The 22,032-nt window shown below is 36.0% G+C and overlaps 1 protein-coding gene across 1 annotated transcript in view; it reads left to right on the top strand.

Moving 5' to 3' along the window:
* Nucleotides 1-22,032, top strand: part of ZPBP (zona pellucida binding protein) — a gene marked incomplete at its 3' end in the record, with an annotated part of 45,234 nt that overhangs the window by 17,322 nt on the left and 5,880 nt on the right. The window contains exons 6-7 of the mRNA XM_081079378.1: nucleotides 3,639-3,715; nucleotides 10,993-11,170. Of these exons, the coding sequence (XP_080935504.1) occupies nucleotides 3,639-3,715; nucleotides 10,993-11,170 (255 nt within the window). The remainder of the gene's footprint in view (nucleotides 1-3,638; nucleotides 3,716-10,992; nucleotides 11,171-22,032) is intronic.

Genomic DNA, 22,032 nt, shown 5'->3' with positions numbered 1-22,032 from the left:
TTTCTGAGTACAGATCTTTTACTTCTTTGGTTAAATCTATTCCCAGGTATTTTATAGTCTTTGGAGCAATCGTAAATGGGATTTTTTTTTTTAATTTCTCCTTCTGATGTTTTATTATTAGTATATACAAATGCAACTGATTTCTGAATATTAATTTTGTATCCTGCTACTTTACTAAATTCATCTATCAGCTCTAATAGTTTCTTGGTGGAGTCTTTTAAAGGCCATTGCGTTTTGATGGGAATTGTGCTGAATGTGTAAATAGCTGTGAATAGCATTACCACCTTGGCAATAGTAAGTCCTCTAATCCATGAGCACAGGGTTTTTTTCCATTTACTGAGAACTTGGTCTTAGTCTATTGTGCTGCTGTGACAAAGTGCCGCAGACTGGGTAGCGTGTAAAGCATGGGCATTGATTTCTCACAGTGCTTCAGGCTGGGATTCTGAGATCAGGGTGCCACATGTTCTGTGAGGGCTTCTTTAGAGTCGCAGAATTATAATGACATCCTCACAAAGCAGAAAGGCGCTAGGATTCTGTCTGGAGCCACTTTTGTAAGAGCACTAATTCCACTCGTGAAGGCTCACCTCTCATGACCTAAGTACCTCCCAAAGGCACCCCTCCTGGCTTCGTCACATTGGGTGCCAGGATTTCAGCGTATGAACTTGGGGGGGGGGACATAAACATTCACACCATAACAGACTTTGTTCATTTCTTTCATCAATGTTTTGTGCTTTTCAGTATATAAATCTTGCACCTCTTGCTAAATTGATTGTTACATATTTTATTCTCTTGGATCCTATCGTAAGTGCAATTGTTTTCTTAATTTCTTTCTCACATTGCTCATTGTTGACGTGTATTTTGAATGTTCACTGAATTTGTGTGTATTCGGAATCGTGACTGAATTTGTTTGTTCTACTTGTGTTATTTAGCCTTGGGATTTTTAGTATTTTCTAGATGGAAGATCATGTCACCTGAGGATAGCAATAATTTTGCTTACTTCTTTCTCATTTGTTAACTTTTATCTCTTTTTCTTGCTAAATTGCTCTTCATGCACGGTCCAATATACTTTTTAGTAGAAGTGGCAAAATTATAGACATATAGGAATTAATCTTGATCTTAGGAGGAAAGCTTGTCTTTCACTATAGAATATGATATTAACTGTAAGTTTTTCATAAAAGGTTTTCATCAGTTTGAAGCAGTTCCTTTTTACAGTTAACATCTTAAACATATAACTTTATATGAATTAACTAATACAAACTTAGTTTGAACAGTACACCCAAACTCTGCTCCTGTGCAGTTTTTCCACTTTCTATTTTTGTCAATAAATCACATTATTATGTATGTATGTACACTAATAGATTTGTAATTATTGTCCTAGTCATTTGTTTTTTTTAATCGTGTAGGGGGAAAGTTGAGTTCAAACATAGAAAATACAGTACTGGCTTTTATAGTTACCTATGTAGTTAACTTTACTGCTATTCTTTATTTCTTTGTATAGCATCAAATTACTGCTTATTTTCTTTTACTATGTAATGTCCCAAACATTGTGTTTGGAATGTTTTCTTCTCTTTGTTTTTTAAAAGATTAGTTTGCCATATATAGTGTTCTTGGTTTAAGTTTCTTCTTTTAATACTTTAAATACGTTATCTCACTACCTTCTGATCTCCATGGGTTTTGATTACAAATTTGTTTTTAATCTTCTTATGGACTCTTAGTATGTGATGAGTTACTTCTTTTTTGCTGCTTTTAAGATGATCGCTTTGTATTTGATTTTTGACAGTTTCATTATATTGTGTTTTAGTATTGAATTTATCCTATGCATTTAGCCTACTTGAATTTCATTGATCTTGGATATGTGGATTCATGTATTTTATCATATTGGGAAATTTTTGGACTTCTTTTTTTAAGTACTGTTTCAGTTCAGTCCTTATTTTTTTCTCTCCCGTGATCCCCATTATACATATGTTGATATGCCCAATGTGTCCCACCAGTTTCTTAGGTGTTCTTTTTCTTTCTGCTCCTCTGATTGGATAATTTCAGTTAACTTATATTCAAGTTCACTGATTCTGTCTTCCATAATCAAATGTGTTATTGAAACCCTCTAGTGAATTATTTCAGTTGTTGTCATTGTCAGTTTCTGAATTTCTGTTTGGTTCGTTTTTATAAGTTCTTTCTCTTTATTGATAGTTTCTTCTGTGAGGCATCATTTTCCTCTGTGTTTCTTTGTCCATTATTTTCTTTAGCTTTTTGAGCATAGCTTTTTTGGGGTTGGCTCTGTCCAGGCTGGACTCAGGTGGTGCTGTGTCATGTTGTTGGTCCAGCTTTGCTTGGTTAGCTGTCAGTGTTCCATCTGTTTTGATTCTAGGAGCATGTCTGAAGTGGCAGCAGCCCCCAGTGGGAAGCTCTGCTCGTGGTGATGAGAGAAGCCCAAGAGGGCGCCTGGAAACACATTATGACCAAGACCCCAAATTAGCATACTTTCACTTCTGTGCATTGCCACTGGCAAGTCCTGGGCCCAATCCCAGAGTCACGATGCTTTGCCCACACACCGGCCCAGGTGAAGGCGTGGATGCATAGAGAGTGGAAAATCGGGGCCAACAATGTCACCTGTCACGCTACTCTCCATATTATTCCTCTTCCAGAAATCCTGTAATGGCTTTCTTGTCACTCAGAATATAAGCCAAACCAAACCAAAGCTTATCATGGCCTACACGATATGGCCTCATGTGACTTCATCTCCTTTGCTTGCTGCCCTTCTAGTATCCCATGCATGCTTCTGACTTTGAGAAGTCACAGTATCTTATCTCATGGGCAACTTGGTCCTTCTCATTTGTTTTTGCTTTAATATCACTAATTACCACCCAATTTAAAATTGTGACCCATCACTGTCTTAAATCCCAGTACTTATTTCCCTGCTCTTTCTTTTCTTTTTAACCCTAGTACTTAATCACCTTTTTGTGCAATGTGTTTATATGCTGATTATTTTTTATTGTTACTGTTTCTTTGCCTGCATTAGAATATAATTTCCAAAAAGGCATAGAGTTTGTTGATTTTGATCACTTACGTATCCTAGACACCTGGAATAACTCCTGGTACATAGTAGACACCCGATAACTATTTGTTAAATAAATGGCCCCCTGCGTGCCTGCATGCAGGAATGTGTCCATGATTTCAGTTACTATGGACACCACCACCGTCCAGCCTCATTCTCTTCTCAGTATTGTTATTGTGGTTTATCACTTTGCAGTGATTAGGAATCAAGTTAGTCAAATAATACGTTTTCTAGTGTATGGGTAGGGTTAAGTAGGATATTGATTGAATACACATATATATGATGCAAAAGTTAAAATTAGTCTGTTGTTGAAAATTTATGAAATCAATAGCCAAACATTCACTGTTAAGAAAGTTGATTAATTCTTAAGTTCGTTGTAATTGTGAGGTTTTCCTATTGTATATAAAACAAATCTTTGGCTTAGTTCTTTTTAGCTGAAAGGAATGCTTTCACATTAGGAAAATTGCTTAATTTTTTAGTGAAGGAGAAATATTAGACAGATAATCTGTTTTATAGTTCAAAAGCCAATTTAAATATTCTGATATAGTACTTTAGACCTGTAATAAAATATAATATGTTTCCTCAGTTTCATCTTTAGACACTGAAAAAGTACCCAAGCCATGTATAGACCATAGCTGTGAACCTTCCAGAAGACTTTTGAAGGTACGTTATGTGAGGCTGGAAATAAGGAAAAAAATGAACATGCCAGTGTATAAGGTGTAGGTAAGCACTTTAGCTATTTATAAAACACATCCCCCATATCCCCGACACACATTTAGGGAATTTAGTAATAAAAATACAACTTCATAAAATAATAAATAATGAGACATTAACAGAGCTATTATTTTTTTGAAAATTAGCATTTTGTAACTGATTGTATTACGAGCGACACTTTTCCCATTTATTTGGCCTTACTTGCTATTTCAAATTAATTTATAATTTTTAAGTAGAATTCTCTCCACGTTACTGTTATCTATCTTAAATAAAAAATTTGATCTATAATGTTTATTGACTATTTTTATATTGCTCTACACCCAGCACCCTGTGTCTGTGCTTAGGATGAAAATTATGCTATGATCTCAGCAGCAACTTAATTTAGTTCTCTTTTACATTATATTTAACATATTGTTCATGCTTAATGATATTTTAAAATATTTGGAATATAAAATTATTTGTATTGTGATTATAAAAAAATCCTATTAAAGGTGTATGTATTATATATTCAGGTCAATACCCAGTACTTTTGCCCTAAAATTGACAGGGTGATGATGTCTTACTTTGTACTCCCAAAGCCTCCTGAAATACAGCTTAAATCATCAATCTATATGTTACTAGGTATTTCCATTAAACATTTTTTCTTAGGGGTATTCTCATCCCTGAGATCAACATTTGTCTTTACCTTTGAATTATAGGACATATGTCCTGGGGCACCAGTAACAGAGAGCAATCAATCTGACTTTTCTAATCACTTATATGTTATGGGGTTTGGGGTGGAGAGAGGATCGAAAAGACCACACCCAAAATATCAGTTCCATTGGGTTCATTTTGGTCGAAGTTTATGGGCAAAAGAGTGTATGTTGGAGATGATGGCAGAGGAGGGGAGACTTTTTGGTGACAGCAGTAGCTACTAACGTGACCATGCCAGCTGAGGCTAGAGGGAAGTATTAATCCAGTTTCTCAGGCGGGGACTTCATGTTCTCCATCTGCCGATTGATCCGAATACTCATCAGCACACGTGACATTCAGTCATCATGTGCTTTCTCAGGAGAGCCATTAAAAGAGCACCTGAGTTTGTCTACATTTGGGCCAGGATTGAAGATTAGCATGGCTTTGATTGGTCCAAGTTTTCAGGCTGAGATGCCCTAACAGATTCCATTTGTTTTCCACCAAATACCGGATTTTTTATCTAGTACCCAAGTGGTATTGGGGAGCAGAAGGATCGCTGCTTCCCAGGACTGAGTGGCCTTATTCCTTGAATTTCCCCACTTTAGAGAGACAATGGAAGAAGTGACATTGTAGTCATTTAAGGCCCATCGAGGTGTGAACTCATTCATGGCCATTATGCGAGGGAGTAGTTACACATTTTTAAAGGGGCGCAACCAAAGATTCTGTCTGGACCATTAATGTTTTCAGAACAGACAAGTATTGTTTTAAACTGGAAGAAAAAGGAAGAATGTTTTCCAAACAGTTCTGTTCAGGCAATAAAAATTAGGTTATGTTGGAAATATAATCAGTAAATGAAGCAAAGATAGTCAAAGGGAAGAGCAGGTACAAAGCAGCAGGGGGGTGGTGGACTGGCCTGCTCCCGGGTCTTGGGAGAGCCGACCACGTCAGGTGACTCGAGCTTTAATCCCCGAGAGAGATTCTAGTGGTGCTTTTCGGTTGCTTAGAGATTTTGGGCTGCGGATCTCCAGGGGGCTGACATGTCCACTCAGATGTAGGTGTCCGTTTTAAATGAGAAATATGAATCCAGCTGTCAGTACCCTGAAGATGACTAGCACAGGGTTTGTTCTAACACCTGACATGGGCTTTGCATCAGAGCTGAGGGGCGTCTCATGGGATGGTCTTCTGATAGACAGACTCTCCAGGTGGGAGATGATGCCTTCGCAGACCTTCATCTCCTGGGAAACTGCCGTGGGAAGGTTGCTCTTCGAGCTGTGGGTTAGTCTGAAGGGCCCTTCAGTTCTTTACAGTAACTCAGAAAGTGTTCTTTCAGTAGTTCAGGCTCAACTTGCTGACCTCATTCTTTTTGGGTCCAGTTAACAATCTTTTACATCCAGTGAACAATCTCTGCCTTTTAATTGGAATAGTTAATAGTTACACCAATTACATTTTATTTAATTATCAATATGTTTGGATTTAAATCCACCATCTTTCCATGTTTTTTTTCTATTTGTCCCATCTATTCTTTATAAACTTTTCCCTTTTAATCTGCTTTCTTTTTATTGTGCCTTTAAAAAAAATGATTCTATTTTATAGTTCCCCTTGTTCGTTGCTTTATTATTTTCAAATCACACCACTGCTTTATGTGGATTTATTTTTATTATTCCTCACACATTATTTACCCGATTTTCTATTCTTCAGGTTTTGCTCCTTCCCTTCCTTTTTTTGTATTGATTGACACTTTCTTAACTGATACTTTTTCCTGTTTTTGGGTGTTATGGATTTTTTAAAATACTCTTTTTGTGGGTCTGCTTCAAATTTTAACAAATATTCTTGATAGAAGAACTGCCAGTTATTAGTCTATTGTGCCTTCCACAGATGCTCACTGGCCTCAGAGGCCTTTGGCTCTGAGTACCTTTTTTCATCTTTCATGGTTTTGTTTTCCATTATTTGACTTCATGTTTTAAAATGTTCCTACTTGTTATTATGATTGTTTCAGAGTGTCTGTTTACGTGTCCCCGGCAGTTGTATCCATTTCTTTTTTGACCCTTTCTGCTTGCATCTCAGCCCTTCCTTCTCATATCATTTTTCTTCTTCCAGAATTTTCTTCTTCAAGAATTTCTGCTGAACTCGGAAGATTCATTGCTCTCATGAGGTCTTACATTTTTTGGCCAGAATGCCTTTGAAAATTACCTTTTCCCCTTTTTGCTTCTCTGAAACTTTGTTTAAATTATCTCATTGATTCTTCGTATTTTTTATACTATCTTACTTCTTCTTTTTTATGTTCTACATTCTGAATAATTTCTTTAGATATTTATTGTGTTTTATTATTCTGGCTCCATCTGGGACTAACTTGATGTTCAACCTGTCCATTGAATTTTTAATTTCACTCCATTTTTCACTCCCTTTATTATGTGTTGTTTAAATGCGTTATTTTTCAAATATACTTTCTCTTTTTATGGAATAGGTTTTTTTCTCATGTTTTCATACCACTTTATGTTTATGTGTTTTAAGGATACTTTGTGTCAGTTTTGTATTTTAAGCAATGATAATTCCATTACCTGAATTTCTTGATGGTCTAATTTGGCAGTTTGGTGTCTCCTCTGTGCTTTCTCATTTCATCCTATGTTTCATAATTCTGATTGTTATCACACCTTTATCAGTAGATAGCCCCTTTGGCCAAGGTTGTGGATATGTTTCTGTACAGTTCTGTGTTTGCTTTTGCCTAATGCTCCAGGTTGTTCTCAAACAAAGCCCAATTTTATGTTAATTTCTGTATTGGGAATCTAACACCACAGAGAAAATACAGTAAAACCCCAAAGCTACATAAAAGCAAATCCCTATCTAGAATTCACAAAGGGGTTTTTGATCTCTCCCATCCCTCCACTCCCTCTACCACCCTTCTCTCTGCACCAGCTCTGATAGAAGGTATCTTGTTATTTACCTGTTGTAATGTTTTTTTCATGATACACTGTTAGAGTCTTGCTTTTTATTTTTTTCTTAAACAAGTTTAAGGTTTTTGTCCTTATCTGTTTAGGCTAATAAAGTATAATACTCTGGGAAGCTCAGATCAGCATGAGATGAATTAGGGATTCAGCTACTGTTAGGTTTGTAATTTTCTTCTTTTTAGCATCTGTAGTCATCTCTCCTCTCCCCTCCTCCCTCTCCCCCATCTCTCCTCCTTCCTGTCTTCTTTTATTTTCTCTTTCTCTTTCATTGTTAAATATAGCTACACAAGATCTTTGTTCTGTTGTATCTAGCTAGGTGATTTTTAGCAGGAGGATTTTTCAGGATATGGAGTGTACCATATGATTGGAAATGGAAATATTATTGTGGGGACAGAGCCCCAAAAAGCAGTTTCCAGGCTCTCGGCCTCACATAGAAAGGTGCTGGCTCGGGTAGTAAATGGCCATTAACTGTGATCAGATGGCCATCAGCTGTGGCTAGTTGGCCGTCAGCTGTAACCCGTAAGCCATTGGCCGCTAATATAACTGCTGTGGCTACGCTAGCAGAGGAAAAATGGGGGCTAGCAAGAAAATGGGGGCTAGCAAGAAGATGGTGGCTGGCAAGCACGGACTGCTGTTAGGATGGGCGGGTTGCAGATTATGTAGATCCTGCTTCTTGTGTCTCCAGCCCAGCCGCCAGCGAGAATATATTGGTTTGACTCCCCTACCTATGGCTCCATGGGTGTTCCTTTTTGGTCTCACCATGTTCTGCGTTCTTATGTGGGGAGTGGGAGCAGAGACCCCGCCTGTCACCCGCACGACACATGGCGCAGGGAGCAGGGTCCCCGGCACGACAATTATCCTGTATTTTAAAATGTCAGCTCTATCCTCCATCTTATATGCTTGCTTTTTTCAATTAGAAATATACTACGTAACAGAAACAATGTGAGTTGAAATCTCTAATCATTTCAAAGCATAAATTATAATTTGTTTTCAGTCTTTCTTATAAAGAGCCTCACTTTGTAGCGCGAGTTGCAGCCCTTGGAACAACCACTGCTTCAGTGACTTCGCTGAGCGAAGAGTGGGTTCTTCTGTGTTTTGCTTCGGGATTGAAGTGGTCTCCAGATTGTGGTGTTACCTGTTTCTGCTTGAAAGTTCTGAGATTAACTGTGCTTCTTAGGAATGGATTCCAGCTGGCATAGAATTCAAACTGTTACATAATCCTTTACTTTTTGTTGTTTTTTTCTCCTCTCTCTGGTTTTGCTTTGGAATTGAGCTTTATCTCATAGTTCTCTGCCTAATTCCTTGATACAAGTGTTTATTATTCATGTTCCTATAATATGAGAGATAACCTTGTGTTTTTGGTTAGTTATTTTTTTCTAGAGTTCTCCACTAGAACATTCTCCTACAAGATCTGAACTTTATCTCTCTCATTTGCTCCCAGAGCACCAAGACCACCTGTCTTTTCTATGCAAATTTACATTTCTTTTCATTTCCTTCAAGATACTTTCAAGCCTCCATTTCTTTTTTTTTGTTTCCTAATTCCACCCCATTTAATGACTATACTAATTTTCCACAGAGTCCCAAATACACATGGTAACCAAAGGTTTCCAAAGGACTCTATCTTACAAGTGTAATATCTGTGACAACTGGGAGGGATTAGTTCTCCCCTCATAGGTATGGGAGCTTCAGTTACACTCTAATGGGTGATATTTGTTGTGAAGTCTAGAACTCCCATAATTTTAAGTAGTTGTTGCCATCTGGGTTGCTGGACTAACGTAGAGCAAATATTACAGTTTTTCTAGTTGCCTTTGTTTACTCCCTCTCTTGGCGTGGACAGTGGAGCAGATTGTGGTATTTAAAACAAGCTGTTCAACTTCTCCATGCAAAACGTCATGCATTTTACCTGCTGATCGCTGTTGAAATAGTAATATTTTCTCCCTCCAGTCCTGTGGTCGACCAGTCATTGCATAACACTTTTCTCCATATATTCTTAATCATTCTATAAAGCTTTTTGTTTTTTTATTCAGGATGGGAGATGTGAAGGCAGGACTAGTGTGGGTGAGGCAGTCTGAGTTTTATTCAGTCACAGTAAGTCTTTGTGTCTTAAACCAGATGATTCATTTATGGAGAGTTTCTATAATTACAATTTGTTCTTGTATCATCCAGATTGGTCCAAAATGTTTATATCTGTAACCCTTACACAACTCAAATAGTTCAATTTTACCCTTCGTTTGGCACAGATAATTAACTCTATGTCAACCATCAAAATACTCATAAAACATTCAGTTAATGATTCAAACAATTTCTTACCTTCTTTCCATTTTATCATATAAAAGATCCTGGAAAAAAAGGAAACAGGAATCTGAGTATATGATCATTTTTGTTCCTATCAGGTTTCCTCTGATAGAGGTAATTTTTTTTTTTTTTAGATTGCTGTTATTTTTTTAGGAGTGTTAGGAGTGTTATTATTTTTTTAGGACTGTTAGGAAGCTAAGTGATTATGGTTGTGTCTCCTGAAACGTTTAAGTTTGGCCACTAACCATAGTTGATTAGATACGATATTTGTATCTAATTAATTTTTAAGTACTTTCTTAAATAAAATTTATGTGTTTGACCAAGTAAATAGAAACTAATTTAGGAGAATTTGTCAAAAGCATAAGAAAGCCATTTAAATTGTACAAAGCTATTACGTAATTAATAGAATAAGAGTTGTATATCTATCTATCTATCTATCTATCTATCTATCTATCTATCTATCTATCTATCTATCTCCTATCCTGAATGCAGTATGTTGAAAAACATTTTCATAATTATAGAAATTTTCATGGAAGGCATGTAACTTGTAAGACGTTTGAAGAAACCACCATTAGTGTTTACAGATCAGTGTGAGTCCATTCTTCCACACTCCTAACGAGATTAAAGGGCAGGTTGGCATGAGAGGACTGAGCAGAACTAACTGGTTTGTAGAGGGTTGGGACCCATGAACATACCTTTAACAGGTAAAACTTAACAGTCACTGAACAGCATAAGCCTCTTGTTAATTTTAGGAGTTAATCCAGAATAATTATTACAGACAAAAAAGGTAATTAATTATAGATCAGAATGATGCCTTAATTATTTTGTAATTTCAATTTTTGTAACACAGACTGGAAGTTTTAACGTGCTGTATTTCCTTTTGTTTTTAAACCTGATTTTTGTTTGTGAAAGAATGGAATGGATACCCCAGGATGTGCTTCTTAAATATTCTTAAAGTACATTTTTAAACTACATTTAATTGTTAGAGTTCATTTCTTAGAATACATTTAATTTCATAGTGCTGTCTTGATTTTGCTCATATGCCCATCGTTCAAAATCCAAAGGGACCGAAACATTTGGATATATGTCCGGTTTCTTTGTGTTGTATTTGGAAGTATGTTTGGAAATATTTGAGGTTTCCAGGCGAAACCTTTTAATTTTTACATGTGTTATTTATGTCCTGTGAATGCAAGAGAAAGTAAGGAGCTCAAGAGTTTGGTTGCCCCTGCTTCTAAATACATAAGCAACCCTATTTACTCTAAAATTACATGTGTTTGTGATAATAATTTTTTTCATATTTTATTTCTATTTTAGGCTAAAAATCTCATAGAGAGATTTTTTAATCAGCAAGTAGAAGTCCTAGGCAGACGTGCGGAGCCACTGCCTGAAATTTACTATATTGAAGGGACTCTCCAAATGGTGTGGATTAACCGCTGCTTTCCAGGGTATGGAATCAATACCCTGAAGCATCCAAAATGCCCCGAGTGCTGTGGTATGTAATGAGCTATGATTTCATGTTTCTTTTTATGAAAGTTTACTTCATTATGCTTAAATGAACGCCTATCACTTATTTTTATAGTCATTTAAATATTTTTTTTACCTAGTTTATTTGAAATAGTGTCTTTGAAAAGACCATGTGAATCTGAAGATATAAAAAGCTGGCTTCATTTCAGTGTTGGCTTTACAGTTGTAGTAAAGGGGGTTAGAAGCATTGAGCAGTGGTCTGGAAGGAAACACAAATAATAGTTACGAAAAGCCAAGTCTTAGAGAATCACTTATTAATGAGTTTACATTTGGGTAGTCTAAATCAGGGGTCTCTTTTTAAGCACATGACCTGTTTTATTACCAGTTGTTTTTCGCTGAAGGGCCTGAGCCGCTAGCTGGCTTTGGTCTGCCTTCATCCTTGGTACAGAAGAGGGTGCCGCAGGTGGTCAGGATAAGTCCATGGGTTCAGTCACTGACTTTCTGTTTCCAAGAGTTGAGGGAGCCAATTGATCTTCAGTCTTAAGACTTTCTAACATAAGTAAAAATGAGCACCGTTTTCATTCACTCTTCTCTGATTGTTCTTCTCTCTACTATTTTAAATTAGATTATAAGTCTTTTTGTATAATAGAGCACTGAATATTCTTTTTACTTTGCTTTATTTGGTTAGATTTTGCTTTAATTGTTTTCTGACTTTGTTTTTGTATAAGGATGTGAAAATTGACAAAGAGTACTGATATACAATATAATTTCACAAAGTACTTACAAATGCCAACTTCGTAACTCTTTTGATAATCGGCTTATGTGTATCACTCTAGAGCACCGATAAGGAGGAAGCATGAAAATACCAAACACTGAAACCAGAACCTAGTCATTTAGGTGTCTCCTAGATGCGTTTATATTTTTACTCAATAGAGACTTAGATAAACTAAAACATTTGAATAGTTGCATCTCATTAATTCCAAGAATTTTGAAATAGTTAAACGTAAGCTGTTTCAAGTGAAATAATAGGTGTGAGTCTCTGAGAAGTACAAATAATGTTACCTGCATTTGTAAATGTCCAGATAATAACAGTCATCAGGTTTTCTCATTTTACCATTTCAGTTATTATTGGCTGTACTATTTGATCGAGTTTATTAAGCAATTATTTTATTCCTGACAGACCTCATGGGAAGCATGTAATAAAACTTACATATACATTTCGAAACTATCTTCTGCCTTTGAGATACTGTTTTGTTTTCCCCAATATATGGTCTCTGCCTACAGAGATTAGAGACATAACAGCTGTAGCCATGAAACAATTAGGGAACTGCAGGAAGAGAATGAAAAGGAGACTATATAAAGCAAACTAGTGAGAGCTAGGACCAGTCACAGACTAACTGGACAGGGAACAGGCTTTGTGGGACAGGGTTCGTGAGGACAAGCCAAACGACGGCAGGAGCCTCAGATTCCGGGGCGGTTTGCTGGACTGGGGCTAGAGGATTCACATCAGAAAAGGTGGTGAAAGAGTTTGACTGTAATGTGGCAGTAAGAGTTACGTGTTTGAGTAGAGGAGAGAAATAAAATTCATTTTTGAATTTTATGGGATCATTATCATTGCTCAGCATACTTCCTCGCTGGTGATTTGCTAAATTTCCTTTTGTGTCATCCTTTGGTAAATAAATATTTTAATTTAGAATTACCTACTTGCTATCATCATCTCTGTTAAACTAGTTAAGCAAGGCTGAGCTCCCTTTTTTGAACATTACTAATTAAATACAATGTGACCCTCAGGTCCCCATCAGATACAGTAAGTTTTGTCTGTATCACACGACGATATCACTCTAAAATTTTTAAAGAACACATGCTATTGAAAACGACATTTAAATCATTCTCTGAATTGGAAGACAATATAAAATATAGAAGAAAACCTAGTTACAAGACCAAATTAACATACTAAATGAACTTAAAATCCATTTGGGTGTGAAGTGGAATACGAGATAGAAGCACAAAAACGTAGGAGGTACTTTATAAATGACTTATTTCCAGAATGAGGGCACGCCACGTGTTCAACGAAAGAGACTGGGACAGGCATGTGTGTTATGTGGGGGAAGCTGATTTAGTTTCTCAGAAGAAGTCGGCTAAGTAAATAGATGATTTCCTTTTCTTTGGATATCTTATTTTGCTCATTTAATTTTTGCTTGTATATGACAGATAAAGATCATTTGCTTATAAACTAATAGAGATAACATTACTGCCTATATTATTTTTCTTGTTTCTACATTGCTTAGCATTTTAAATTACTTTTCACTGTAAAATTCTAATTTCATGCTTTTTCAATCATTTTGATACTGAAAAAATTTCCAATTAAATTTTGAATTATAGATATAACTTTATAAATTATATCATGAATATACTACACCCAAATACCAAATATTATATTGTTTCTGATAGAATTTTTTTAAAAAATTCTGAAATGTGTTTTACTATGTAATTTCTATAGTTTCTAGTATTTCTATAAAACTGTACTATCTTGTTTTCATCTTTCTCCATTTTATTCCTATTTAATCATCTCAAAAAAACACTCGTATGTGAAATAACACTTTTTGACATAATCTCTTACTCCACATTCCTTTTCTTCCTCTTTAAATTATGGCAGTGGTTTTCAAACTATGATGTGTATCAAAATTACCTAAAGACTTTCTCAAAAATATGTCCAAGGCATGGGAAGCAGATGTCTGCACTTATAATTAGTGTCCTAGATGATTCTGAGCACATAAAAGTTGGAGACTCCTGAATGCTAGGATTGCTATGGCAACACCTAGGAAGGATGCCATTCCTTCTACCCAGGCAGCAGACTACTTCTCATTGACTATTTTGGATTGAATGTGTAGCTCAGAATAGTTTATGCAGCATTGTTGCTTCTGTTGCTGTCTGTACCAATGCGATTTGCCATGCGCATGCAGAGCTTTTCAGAGGCCTAAGGAGTTTCAAGCAGGGGCTGTTTCATGGTGATTTAGTGCTTCTGTCCGTAATCAGAAATAATTAGGCTACAGATTAGAGCATTTAAACATCTTGAGATGATTTCTAAATAAAGTGTACATTTGTATTCTAAATGAATTATGCAACCAAAGGGACTTTACAGTTGTTTCTAAGAAGGTCTTTTAGATTCTGAAAAATTTTTCCTGCTCAGAAAAGCAACCCTGATCCCTGGTTTTCACTTTACATCAAAGGACCGAGAAAAACAATTTTAAATATGATGATGTTCACAAAACAGGCTTTAAGGCAAGAAGTCTTACTAGATACTCAGAGAGGCATTACATAGTGATGAAAGGATAAATCTACCAAGACTGTCTGATCATATGATAATATAATGTTTCTAAATTTGTGAGTAATTAATAACATTGGCTTAAAATGCATAAGACAAAAATTGCCAGAGAGGTAATACTGATATGCAAAGCCTTATAGAAAACAATGAAACTGGACCCAGCCAAAAAAAATCGCCTCCAGATATATTATAGACATAAATACATAAAAACCATAATTATTTTAGAACATAACATAGGAAAATATTATGTCTTTAGCATCAGAAAAAATTTCTTTAAAAAGATACAAAAATCACTAACTTTAATAAAAATATTGATAATTTTGTCTACATTAAAATTAATTATTTATATTTATCAAAAGACACTGCAAAGAGAAAAAAAAATAATCCACAGAATGGGAAAACTATTTGTAATGGCTATAACCAACAAAAGATTGGTACCCAGAACATATAAACAACTGGTAGAAACACTTTTGAAAAAGACAAAACAATTTTTAAAAAATGGGAAAAGATTTGAAGAAGTACTCCACAAAAGAGTAATTCCAAATGGTCAATGGATACATGAAAATACGTTCAAACTTCTTGTAATCAAGGGAATGTAACTTAAAAACAGAATGAGATCCTACTACAGGACGGTCAGATTGGCAAAAAGTGAGCCGTCTTAGCACCCGGCTTAACATGCGGGAGCTCCAGGAGCAGTAACCCTGCTTGAGTGAGCACGCGTCATGCCACTTTGGGAATTATAGTACATTTCGAGTTTAGCACTCCAGTCGGGTGTGTCGATGTGCATTATTCTGTGATCTGACTCTTAGGGAAATCTCACTGCAGCATCTTTTCTAATAGTAGAAGCTAGAGATAACCCAAATGTCCATTAACAGTAAAATGTATGTATACTGATATATTCATACAATGGAATGCTATACAGTAACAACAATGAATGAGTGGGAATTATAACCATGTGGATACATTTTATTGACATAATTTGTGGAGAAGAATCTAAACATAATTGAATCCGTGTACTGTAGGCATAGCTATACTGTGTTTTACAGAGATTTATTCATGAATGCTAAAACTGTAGTGCAATCCAAGGAAATTATCATCATCAAACAAAAAAGAATAGTGTTGACTCCTGGAAATGGGGGTTAGGCTGGGAGGGGGAGTGTAACTGGAGTGGGACACAGGAGGCCTTCTGAGGGGACGGCAGTTTTCTGTGTTTTGGCCTAAATTGTTTCTAGACAGGTTTCTCTGCAGACATTCATTATGTTGTGCAATTCTGTCTTATTTTCCTCTCTGTGTTGTATTTCATAATAAAAAGGTAAAAAAAAAGTAATGTTTTTCTTAAAGCTTGAACACCATTGTTACAAGGCTGAAGGTACTCTAAAGAAAAACATTCATAGTGTTTTCTTTCTCTAAATCCAACTTACCAATTGTAGTGTCACCTGATCATTTTCTTCAGAAATTTATAATTTTAACAGAGCTCTGAATAACGGTTCATTGGGAATAATGACATTATTATGACTTATTTTCTGTTAACCATTAAGTTGTACACAATTCCATTTTACTCTACTGTCTTCGTATTTGTTTTATTTATTTAAAATGGCTAAATAATAATGGGAATTATTTAACATTTGGTTTATGTTGGACTTTAGATTATTTCCTATTTTTACTGTTATGTTAAATGTAACTAAGAATTGTATTTGACCAGCTTGTATTTCCTTGGATAAATTTACAGAATGTGAATACTAATTTGAAAAAAATGAACATTTTGGTTTTTGACATTTTTGGTGTTATTTTTTTGTAGTTCAAAATATCCACCTTCTCTTAACCTCTCCCACAATGTATGGATACTACAGATATTTTAGAATTTCTTTTCGTAGGTGCTGAGCATCATTTTTCCAAAGAAAGCAAAGCGACCTTATAGCTGTATGAAGTAAGGATTGTGTCTCATCTGGCTGCATTCTGCTTGGACTAGTCCATATCTTTGTCTGCCACCGGCGGCTTGGTAACTGGGCAACACTCAGCATTTCCTCAGCCTTTCATTCCCGTCTTCCTCACCGCCCACTACACTTAAATGTTCTTTCTTACAAACGTATTTCCTTGTCTCCATTCCCATGATGATCGTTTGTTGGCATTCCATCTTCTTGTGTCTGAAACGATCGCATTGGCTTCCTACCTGGGTTCCCTCCAGCTCATCTCGTCTTCAGTCCGTACCCCACATTGCTTCCAATCATACTTGTAAATTCCACATCTAATCACCTCGTTTCTTTAAAATCTTCAATAGTAAAACCCTGGCATAAGTTACTATAGCATAAGTTACTATAACTTTTATGAGACAATTTCTCCTTATCCTTCAGGATCCTCCTTCTCCTCCTCCTGAAGGGTAAGGAGAAATCGTCTCATAAACTTTATAATTAAAGTTATAATACCTTTATTATAAACGCTGATGTCATTATTTTATGTCACACTCAACCAGAAATGTGTTAGCATTCAGAAGTGTGTAGAGTGTTGTGTCAGGCCCTGGGTCCACACTGCTGAGTGACAGGGACAAGTTGCCTCTCTGGTGTCCACACCTTATGTGGTCAAACGGGTGAGTAAAGTCAGTGCCCATGATGCCAGGCTCAAGGACAAACATTAAACCAGGTGGCACTCTAGTGGGCCAGTCAGGGTGCAGACAGGAAACGGGAGGCCTCCTCACTAGTATTTGGAATGGGATTCCATGTAAGTGCCACTGGCAGGGTAAAGGGCCCCTAAGGCATGCTGGGGCAGTTGGGACGACGTCTTGAAGCAGTTACCGTCCCTAGGCTTGAAGGGTGAAGGTGAGGGGAGAATGCCAGCGTGGTCTGAGGGAGCTGGAGCTGGCCAAATGGGGCTGCCTGGCAGGAGCTGGAGACGCACAGTGAGGCAGCCACTCCCCAAACTGGCAGCAGCAGGAGGGGAAGAAAGGATGTGCCCTGCAGCCCTCTAACACCCTTTCCCCCATTGGCAGATCCAGAAAAGAACCCGGGCAATGGAGTCTATGAAGTTACTCCAAGAGACGTAGAGCAGGGCAGAGAAGGGTGTGGAATGGAGCAGGTCGCGGGCTCAGGTGGAGACCCATTGTCATGGAGAGTAAGTAGGGTGAGGTTGGGCACTCCGTTCATTGGCTTGTCCCGGAAGGCTTCCCACTGGTGTGACTCCTGAGTGGAGCTAACCCTGCGTCATGAGAAGGGGCAGATTGTACAGAGATTCGTGAACTGAGTTCTCCTGGCAGAGAACTAAGCATGGCATGCTTCAGAGCTGAGTACTAGCCGTGGCAATGAAGGAAGTGGATAGATTTAGGATATTTAAGAGGATATTTAAGAGGCATAATCCAGAAAAATCTTTTGTGGACTGTAAACCAGGGGAAGAAAGCGGAGGAATGAAATATGGTTCCCGTGTTTAACCATGAGGAAAAAGAAGGTGGTATGGACTGAGATTGCAGTTGAATTTTTTTTTTTTTTTACACATCATGTAACATTGTAGTCTGATTTTATGTCTTATAGAATCCCCAGTTTCTCAGTGCCACTTACTGAAAAGCTCATCCCTTACCCTTTACCCTGTTTGGGCATCTACATAGGCGGCTATGTTTCCGAGCGCCCTCCTAGAATCACCTGGTCACTTTCCATTTCCGATGAACCTGACAGAATTATGATTTGGAGAGAATGTGGCTTCATATTCATAAACATGGTATATCTCTATTTCTTTTTTTTTCCATCTTTATTGTGTTATAATTGACAATTTTTTAAAGATGTACAATTTGATCACATATATATTTGATCATCTATATATATATGCACATATACACACATATATATATGCAGAGGGTACCCAAAAAATGTATACACATTTTAAGAAAGGAAAACTGTATTAAAATTGTAATACTCAATATATACCGATAACAAAAGACGAATACAAGTCATGTTTGACTTCTGCAATGACTAGAGGTGCTCAAAGTGGTTACCATCAGTGTCTAGACACTTCTGATTACGGCGAACTACTGCTTGAGCAACGCTGACCAAAGTGTCCACTTATGTACATTTGTTTGGCACCCCTGGCATATTGAAATAATATCCACAATCATGTTAATTCACATATCCATCACCTTTTTTGTGGTGAGGTCATTTAAGATATCTTTCAGTAAATTTCAAGCATGTAATACAATATTGTTAATTATAGTCACATAGCTGAACTTCGATCTCCAGAAATTATTCATCGTACTTAAGTGAAACTTTGTAATATTTCTTCATTTCTCCTTCCCTCCAACTTCTGGCAACCACCATTCTCCTCTTTGCCTCTATGGATATTATTGTTTTATAGAGTCTGCGTATAAATGAGATCATGCAGCATTTGTGTTCCTGTGCCTGGCTTATTTTAGGAAAATGTCCTCCAGGTTCATCCATGTTTTGATAAACTGCAGCATTTCCTTCTTTTTTTAAGACTGGATAATATTCCATTGTGTATATGAACTACATTTTATCCTTTTGTCTATTAATGGGCATTTTGGTTGTTACCACATCATGGCTAAATAGTTCTGATAAAAGTTCTTATCCAAAATACGTAAGGAACTCATACAACTCAATAGCAAAAACACTAAATAATCAGATTAAAAAACAGGCAAAGAAAAAATACATAAATAAAAATAAAAATAAAAAAATAGGCAAAGGACTTGAATAGACATTCTCAAAGGAAGACATACAAATGGCCAACAGGTATATGCAAAGGTCCTCAATCAACATCACTAATCACCAGGAAAATGAAAATCAAAACCACAATGAGTTATCACCTCACACCTGTTACCAGGTTATTATCAAAAAGACAGCAAGACAAAAGATAAGTGCTGGTGAGGTTGTGGAAAAAAGGGAACCTTTGTACACTGTTGGTGGGATTGCAGGTTGGTGCAGCCGTGATGGAGAACAGAGGAGAGGATCGGTTTTCTTTAGGGCTTCTTTAATTTCATCAATATTTTTTCATTTTCAGTGAGACGGTCTTACACATTTTCACTCTTCTAAATTGGACTTTGAATTTTATTTATCTAATTATTGACTGCTAAGAGACAAATATAAACTCATTTTGCATGTAGGCTTTATCTTCTGTGACCTACTAAACTTGTTATAGGAGATAATTTGTAGGCTCCTCTCATTTGTTTATGTAACAATCATGGTTAGCAAATACATTATTACTTATTAGTTCAGTCTTTCTGCTCTCTGTTTCTTCTTTCCTGTTGCAGAGGCCTTGAGTTAATATTTACTATAAATTATGAAAATAGATATGCTTATCTTGTTCCTGATCTTAGGAAGAAAACGTGCAGTATTTCATCTTGCAGTGTAATGCTAGTTGTAGGATTTTTGGATTTCTTTTATCAGATTAAGAAATTCATATGTATTCTTAGTTTATGAGCTATTTTATCATGGATGAGAATTGGATTTTGTCAATTGCTTTTCTGCATTTATAAAAATAAAATAACGAATTGTATTTAATTTTCAAAAATATTTATTGAAACTTACATTCCATGGACAAACCCCCACTTCATCATTGTATGTTGCTGGATTTAACTTGCTAATATTTTAAGGATTTGTGTTATTTATATTATGAATTTTATTATAATTTCTTTCTCATTTTTGGCATTATGATTATGCTAGCCATTAAAAAAACAAGTTCACAATGCAATATCCTCCTCTGTGTTCTGAAAAAGTGTGTGTGTGTGTGTGTGTGTGTGTGTGTGTGTGTAAGTGTGTGTGTATGTAATGGTGTTTTTTTCTTAAATGTTTCATAGAATAGAGCTCACCAATGAAACCATCTGGGCTGAGAGCATTATTTGTGTGAAACATCAACTTTATTAGGTTGTAATAAATATACCCACTTTAGTTCCAGTGTACATACAATTTCATGAGTTTGGGCAAGTGTTTTCATCCATTTAACCAATACCACTATAGGCACAGACCCTTGCGTTGCCCCAAATTGTTCCCTGATGCCACTCACAAGCACTCACAATCGCTCACTTATTAAATATACCACTATTTATCCACAGGCATTTGGGTTTTTTTTAGTTTGGGGCTATTGTGAATAAAGCTTGTATATGAACATTTCTGTATAAGTTTTTGTGTGGACCTGTTGTTTCATTTCTCTTGAGTAAATACATAAAAGTTAATTTGTAGGGTCATATGGTAAGGTATGTTTAACCTTTTAAGAAACTCCCAAACATTTACAAAGTAATTGTCTGATTTTGCACACCCATAAGCAATATATGAGATTTCTAGTTTCACATTTTCAGTCTTAGTATTGTCCATCTTTTTAATTTTAAATATCTAAACCGGAGTATAGTGCTATCTCATTATGGTCTGATTTGCACTTACCTTATAAACTAATCAAACATCGTCTCATTTCCTTTGAGCACTCATCTGTATTCTTTGAGAATTGTTTAAATATTTTCCTTTACCCTTTATCAGGTTATTTTTCTTCTAAATATTGACTTGCAAGATTTATTTATATATCCTGGAAACAAGTCAATGTTTATTTTCTTTTTAGTTTCTTAATAGTATATTTCAAATATCAGAAATTTTAATTGTTTCTCAATTTTTTCTTAATGACCAAAACTATTGTGTCCATCCAAGAAATTTATGCTTACCCTAAATTTATGAAGAATTTTTCCTGTTTTCTTCTGGAACTATGGACCTTGTATTATGTGTCCTTGTTAGATTCAGTTATGGTTTTGAAAGCTTTTTTTATTTTTAAGATTTTTATTATACCTACTCATTGTCATATAGGAATGAAGACAATTTCACGTTTTTATTTATATCTTATTGCTCTTTATTTTTATTGCATCATTAGTCTGGCTAGAATGTTCATAAAAGTGCCCAACAGAACTGGTGGGAGTTGCATTCTTCTCCTGTTCCATGGCCTAGGTCTGAAGGCTTTCCTGATCAGGTGTGAGAAAAGTTGGAGGGTTTACAGAGAAGCCATTAATCGGGCTAAGGAAGGAAATTCCCTTCCATTCCCTATTTATTTTTAGTTTTCATCATGAATGAGATTGAATTTTGTCATTGAGATAATCATGGTGTTTTTATCTTTTATCATATTATGCATTGATTGATGGCAAATGTTAAACTAATTTTGCACAAACTTATCTAATGAAAAACTACCTGTGATGATTATTTCTAATTTCTATATCTGCTGGGTTTTACATGCTGACATTTAGTTAAGGCTTTTTGCATCTATATTCATGGGAGACTTTGGCCTGTAGTTTTTCTTTTTTTGTAAATATTTGTAAAATGTTAATATTAGGGCACTGTTATTGTAAAAAAAACCACGAACTTTAATCGTTCCCTCTTCTTGCTTCTAAATGGTTGCTTTAAAATTTATATAATTTCCCCCTCAAATGTTTAATTCCTCATTGATGCAATGGTTTTCAAGGGTAGGGGTGTGTGTGTGTGTGTGTGTGTGTGTGTGTGTGTGTGTGTGTGTGTATTTATTACGGCTCTTTGGGAGAAAAATCTCTCTTTATAATGTTATATTTTAACATAGAGAAATCATAGAAAATGATACTGTAAACA

This window comes from Rhinolophus hipposideros, assembly GCF_964194185.1.
Source record: "Rhinolophus hipposideros genome assembly, chromosome: 18".
Taxonomy (NCBI): Eukaryota; Metazoa; Chordata; class Mammalia; order Chiroptera; family Rhinolophidae; genus Rhinolophus; species Rhinolophus hipposideros.
This window is presented reverse-complemented; position numbering and strand designations above follow the sequence as displayed.